General features: G+C 48.9%; 1 protein-coding gene across 1 annotated transcript in view; it reads right to left on the bottom strand.

Moving 5' to 3' along the window:
* Nucleotides 1-504: 504 nt before the first annotated feature.
* Nucleotides 505-6000, bottom strand: part of LOC139055976 (polycystin-1-like protein 2) — a 35201-nt gene continuing 29705 nt past the window's right edge. The window contains exons 11-14 of the mRNA XM_070533694.1: nucleotides 5395-5600; nucleotides 4224-4455; nucleotides 3102-3284; nucleotides 505-967 (exon numbers count right to left, since the gene is read on the bottom strand). Of these exons, the coding sequence (XP_070389795.1) occupies nucleotides 644-967; nucleotides 3102-3284; nucleotides 4224-4455; nucleotides 5395-5600 (945 nt within the window). The 3' untranslated portion in view covers nucleotides 505-643. The remainder of the gene's footprint in view (nucleotides 968-3101; nucleotides 3285-4223; nucleotides 4456-5394; nucleotides 5601-6000) is intronic.

The following is a 6000-nucleotide window of genomic DNA, read 5'->3' as shown; positions in this document are numbered from 1 at the left end:
ATAACACAAAACCACACCTCACTTGGAGACAAGCCGAAGAACTGGTGAAAAAAAAAAGGTCATTAGGAAAGTGGCAGTGAAATATTAAAACGACGATAACCTACTTATCTCTTTGCATCAGCACCGCAACTGTCCCGTGAGAACTGTAGACAAACTTGAACGTGGCATACAACCTCTGCACCCTGCTATCCGTTTGTGGGGCTCGAGTTGCATTCGCTCTGCCCCATCTGCAATTATTGATTGAGGTTCGCATAAGTATTGATACTCCCTGATGGCGAATCAAACGTGTAAGACGCCAAACGAAAAAGACGCATAACAAGTTTTGGCGTCCGTTCTAACGTACTCATTCTAACAGTCCGTACATATTTGTTTTCTTTCTTTCCTTCTTCCTTTCTTTCTTTTTTGTTCAGCAAGCGCAAGATTAAGCATTTTAAGCAACACATAAATGTATAGCCCAACACGCCAGAAAACCGTCCAGGCGGTCAAGCCATCTCTACAACAGCGACGGGTACGTTAATCATTTATTACTTATTCTATAAATTTGAAAATGAACCGAAATGTCTATTTACATTCTAGAAAACGCGCGCACAAAACTCTGCGCCACAGTTCTTCGAGCAGTCCGCGCTTCCTCGAGCGCGGCGCATCAGGGCCTCAGGTCTTCCGGCAGCTCGGTGAGCGTGTTGCGGAGGCTGTAGTCGTCCACTTCCGGTGGCCTCGGGATGAGCCGGGCGAGGCAGGCCGAGATGAGGATCACCTTGAGCGGCTCCAGGATGATCTCGTTGTGGAGCAGGCCCGTGAGCGATCGGAAGAGCCACTCCTTGGAGCGCTTGTCGCCGTACGAGAAGCCGTACAGGCAGATCACCGCCGAGCACACCAGGGAGCCGGCGAGCGCCACCACCCAGCCGACCAGCTGGAACCACCAGGGCAGCAGGCCCCGTCGACCTTCGCGCACAAGCCGCGCATACTCCTGCGCGGGCGATAATGGTTAGAGGCAAAACGTGGGATGGCTCGTTCGTATAAAAAAAAAAAAAACAACACGCAGGTCATTTCTGTACCACGCCGGAGCCCCGCACAATACCGAACAAATGTGAATAGATCCTGGAAATGAAATAACTTCAAGAATCCTTCGTTATGCAGACGACTTCGATGTACATATATTGTGCATGATAAGGCTCGCAGCAATAAAGAAGGCTAAGCGCGTTTAGAAAAACAACACCTTTATTTAACTTGAATTCACGAGAAGCATTGTGAAAGAAGCCACTCAATTTCCTCTGCACACTTTGATTAACACGACTGTAGACTATTTTAAGACATGTGCAGGTTCAGAAATGCTTGGGCACTTGTCAAAGTATTCCACTTTCCGGTTAGCCGGGTTTTATTTTTTTTTTTTTCGTCGGGGCCAAGGGGCGTATACCACGCTGCATAGTGCGGACACTCCTGCGATGTCTTTGTTGTGGTATCGCCTCGCGCACGGCAACTCAGTGGAGGCTCCGGAGGGCAGCGCCAACACCGCTTCATGCGCATGAGGCTTTCTCCTAACTAAGCCACTCGCTTGTTCTCGCTTAACTTGCTTCCCAACAGGTGTGTGAATTAGTCCTGGCTATGGCATAGATACATTTTCTGTTACTTCCATATCCCGTAAGGTACTGCTTATTTTATTCTCAGACGTATGGATATCCGGATTCGGCAACCTAGAGATTCGTGTGATGCTTGCGCGCCACGAAAGCAAGACACCGCGATAGAAAACTGCCAAGATCGTCATAGACATTTCAGCATGTTCTAGGCTCCATTCTTTCTAGCTCCAAACATATTCTTTCTAGCTCGAAAACAGATTTTACGCAGCCCCAAATCCTCCAAGTAGCATATTTTAGAAAGACAGCGAAACGCGTTATGCCCGGTACTCGTATTCCTAGAGTTCTTTCCTCTTTAAATGCTTTACTGTGTTTTATGGCAAAATGAATGGTAAAATGGTGACCTTATTAAAAAGAACGAATGTGGGCTGTAGACTGTACAAAATGCCTAAGCTCTTAAAGGTGTTTTCATATACTCTACCCTTACCGGTAGGGCCTTACCAAAATTTATAGAGGACGACAACGGAGAGAGAGAGCAAATGATAAAGAAAAGGTAGGGAGGTTAACCATGACTGAGCCCGGTTGGCTACCCTACACTGGGGAAAGGGAAAAGGGGACTGAAAGATTAAAAGAAGAAGAGAAAGTCCACTGGGGATATCGTTCGGTAACTCAGTCCGGGTCACAGACGCTGACTCAGTCCAGTAGCCTTCAAATATCGCAGCAGAGCTTTTGCGGCCTTTTGTAGCTGCGATATGCGAGGCCATGGTCCCAAGATCTTCTTCAAGGTGAACGGTGTTCTGTCTAGCTGAATGAGAGCTGTGCAGAGGTCATGTCTTTCGTTTTGAAAAGATGGGCAGTAGCACAGTAGATGCTCTATAGTTTCCTCGGCACCGTAGGCATTACAGTCGGCGCTATCAGTCATTCCAATCAAAAACGTATACGCATTCGTGAATGCGACGCCCAAGCGTAAGCGGCACAGCATTGTTGCCTCATTTCGCTGAAGTCCTGGTAACAGCCGCAGTTGCATAGAGGGGTCGAGGGAATGCAATCGTTCTTGGGTGAATTCAGGTGTGTGCCACTTCTCTAATGTCATACGTTGTGCTACCTTGCTTAGGTGTTGGGCTGCGTCGGTCCGCGAGGACGACAACGGAGTTCTAACTAGACGTCCGATGACAAGAGATGTAGTTGAAAACTATGTTCTGACAGCCATGGGCCCGTAGAAATATCCGACAAGAGAATTTCACAGGGAGGCATGTGAAACCCTCCTGTCGAGTACTTCTGTGCGCCCAAGGCTGTCAGAATGATTACTTAGTTTCCAATACATCTCTTGTCATCGCTTGTCATCATCGCCCTCTATAAATTCTTGTAAGGCCCTACCGGTAATGGAGTTACCAGTGCAACAAGAAAACATGCTTAAGGGTTTGAGCATTTTTACAGTGTACCTTTCAGGGATGCCGTGGCTATAGTGCTGGCAAGCTAGCGCGGCCGAGGCTATGTTCCACGCAGCTTTATGAGCATACACAGGCACACCTGCAGCATCTGAGTGCGGTGCTCGCTGCGCGACTCGGAGTAGTTGTGCGACAGGTTGTCCAGGTAGCTGAACAGCGAGATGCGCGGCCGGCGGCGCTCGGGCGCGGCGCTCAGGGGCCGCGGGCGGCAGTTGCTGAACACGAAGATGACGAACACGCCCAGCGGCACCGTCACCAGGCTCACCTGCGAGCGAGTGAGTGGCGTTCGAAAACGAGAAACGTCGCGGACCCGCGGCACGAGTTTGACGTCATCGACATCGATATACTACCTGTGGTTACTCCGCGAAAGGGGTGGGACTGACCACCTATTTGAGTGAATGCTGTTCTGTGTTATGCGTGCTACCACAGAGTGTGCTCGGTCATACGTGGCGTCACCAGTGGCCAACCCAGAAACGCGAAGTGGCGTACACACTGCCGACAAAATCTGCATTTAGTTCGGCCTCGCCACCTGGTTGCTACGAGTGTAGAATGCACTGATGCTGTACGAAGCCGTAAAAACAAACATCCGCTAAAGCGACACTGCTGGCGCTACAATATGGTTTACGCTCACATATAGTCTATATAGTCACCACAGTCTAGTATATACGTGCGTGAGTGTGTAAGTCTCCTCCTTGCATGCCTCTTCCTCTCTGTTATACTCTACTCTTGTAATTCACTGCCCTACTCCATCTTTGCTGGCCACCGCCCTATTGTCAACCGAAAAAGCAACGCAGGTAAAAGAAAAATTGCGGCTCGCAGAGATTTTTATCCCTTCCTATTTGTGAAACGACCCCAAATAAGCAACTGCTTGTGACGCTGCACAACCTACTTGAGCTTTGTGGTTGCCAGCACCTTCGCCTATACGCAGACGCGCTGTTGAAGAGTCAAACAAGATTTACTCAAATAGTGAAAAAAGTAAACAGTTGAACGAACGTGCTTTCTGATGCTCACGAATTTCCTTCACCGTGAACGTGGGACATCTAACAAACCGAACAAGTCTAGCGTGCTGCCGTCATTCTTTCTAAGTCTTTTGATTATAGGCGAGTGTCCTTTAACCACCAGCTACACCCGCCTCAAGAGTGTGCGCGAACACCGCAGAAATCAAGAAACGCGCTGCGTGCAAGATGGCCTCGAGCCGGCTCACCTGGAGCCCAAGCAGGAAGTCGTTGAGGTGCACGGGCACCTCGAAGAAGCTGAGGTGCTCGCCTTCTGAACTCGTGTCCACGTCGTGGTACATGACGTTGAACATCATGGCCGACAAGATGACGAATAGCGCGCAGGTGACGCGCTGGGCGCGCGTGAACTTGGAGCTGCGGTAGCGCGCGATCACGTTGAACCACGTGTGGCCCGTGAAGAAATGTCGCTGCAGACGGCGCCTGCGGATTTTACAGGACGCCAGCAGCGACGAAAAGCAGCGTTAGACCAGATGGAATACCCCATCTATTTACACATACGTGTGGTGCAGCACCTGTCATTGACAGGCAATACTGCAGCCGACCGCAAGTGTCCAAAGAACATTTTCCGCGTTAACTTACCGATGAGAACTACGAACACAAATGCTTTAGAGGACCCTCTGCGATTTCCCTTGATTCACTGATCGAAAAAATTGTTTCATTTGCTAATAAGGTTTGCCGATATCTGCGGCAGGTAAAACCACACTACGCATAGTTAACAGAAGTGTTTGCATTCTGCATGCTCCGTATGTGATGCTTGCGAACCACCATAATTACATTATTTTTTGTGTTTGTCCTCTCAGTGCAACTGCAGATTAAGTGTACGGCGCTACGCCTGATATTTGTTTCCTCAATTTCCTCACCGAATACAGTTACAATGGTGGCTTTAACAAGAGTTAGCAGGAGTGTAATAGGTACAATTTCGTAGATTTTTTCGGTCTCTACAAGTTGATAAAATATGTATTTTTTCTGACGTACAAAACTATCCTAATAAAATCAAAGGTTATGCCATTTCATGTCCTTGAACAACATAGGAATGCAGTGAAAGGAATGACCGCGAAAAAAACATGCTGACAACGCAGACTTTTCGTAAGAACTTAAATTTCAGTAAACAGACACCAAAATATTCCGCCCTCTGTACCACTCCCACGTATAGGACCCTTGCAGCCTAAGAACTTTCGCGTAAATTTGTGCTAACCTTTAGCCCACCTGGCCCACCTTACATCCGCTGTTTTATTAAACCTAGACACTGTGCAGCGTGACGTTAATAACGCTCTCAAGACTGTTGCGCTATCTGCACGAAATGATTATGTGTGATTTCAACGACATCAACCACAAGGCAATTAAAGTGACCACGGTCACCGAAAGAGCGTCCAGAAGTCTGCCTGCTGCTGTCCGTCGGCTGGCCGGAAGCGGAAACTCTTGGGGGAATCCTGATCTCCTCCTTCGGGCTGCAGCCACTGCTCGACGAAGAACACCCAGACCAGGTCTTCGAGCATGTCCTGCACCACCACAGTGTGCAGGAACCACGGAGCGCGAGTGCCGCGGGCCTCGAGGGTGAACACCACCTGTGCACAAGGACGGCCTGCTCGCACTCAACGCGATAGCTGTCGGCCTGCCCAAAAGAGATGATCGCAGTACACAGTTAAGTCCAAGTTGAGCTAAGACCTGCTTCTTTGACGTGTCGCTTGTGAGCTTTTATGTTTTCCTTCTGTCTGTGTCTGTCTTGTGCGTCATCATGCATGGAGGCGTATGTTCCTGAGAGTGAAAAGAATAGAAACAAGACAGGCCATACAGACATGCGCCTGAAATCTGCTTCGAACGACGCAGTTTGACGTAAATGCCACTCGTACTTGAGATCTCCCGAGCAAGCACAAAACACCGATTCTGGTTCAGCCAACAGAAGATAGTGATTTACGTTACATTCGTTGCAAATAAAGAAGTCTGCAGTACGTAAACCGCGCGGTG

Source organism: Dermacentor albipictus, chromosome 2, assembly GCF_038994185.2.
Source record: "Dermacentor albipictus isolate Rhodes 1998 colony chromosome 2, USDA_Dalb.pri_finalv2, whole genome shotgun sequence".
NCBI lineage: Eukaryota > Metazoa > Arthropoda > Arachnida > Ixodida > Ixodidae > Dermacentor > Dermacentor albipictus.
The sequence above is the reverse complement of the archived record's forward strand: the minus strand, read 5'-3'. Positions and strand labels throughout refer to the sequence as shown.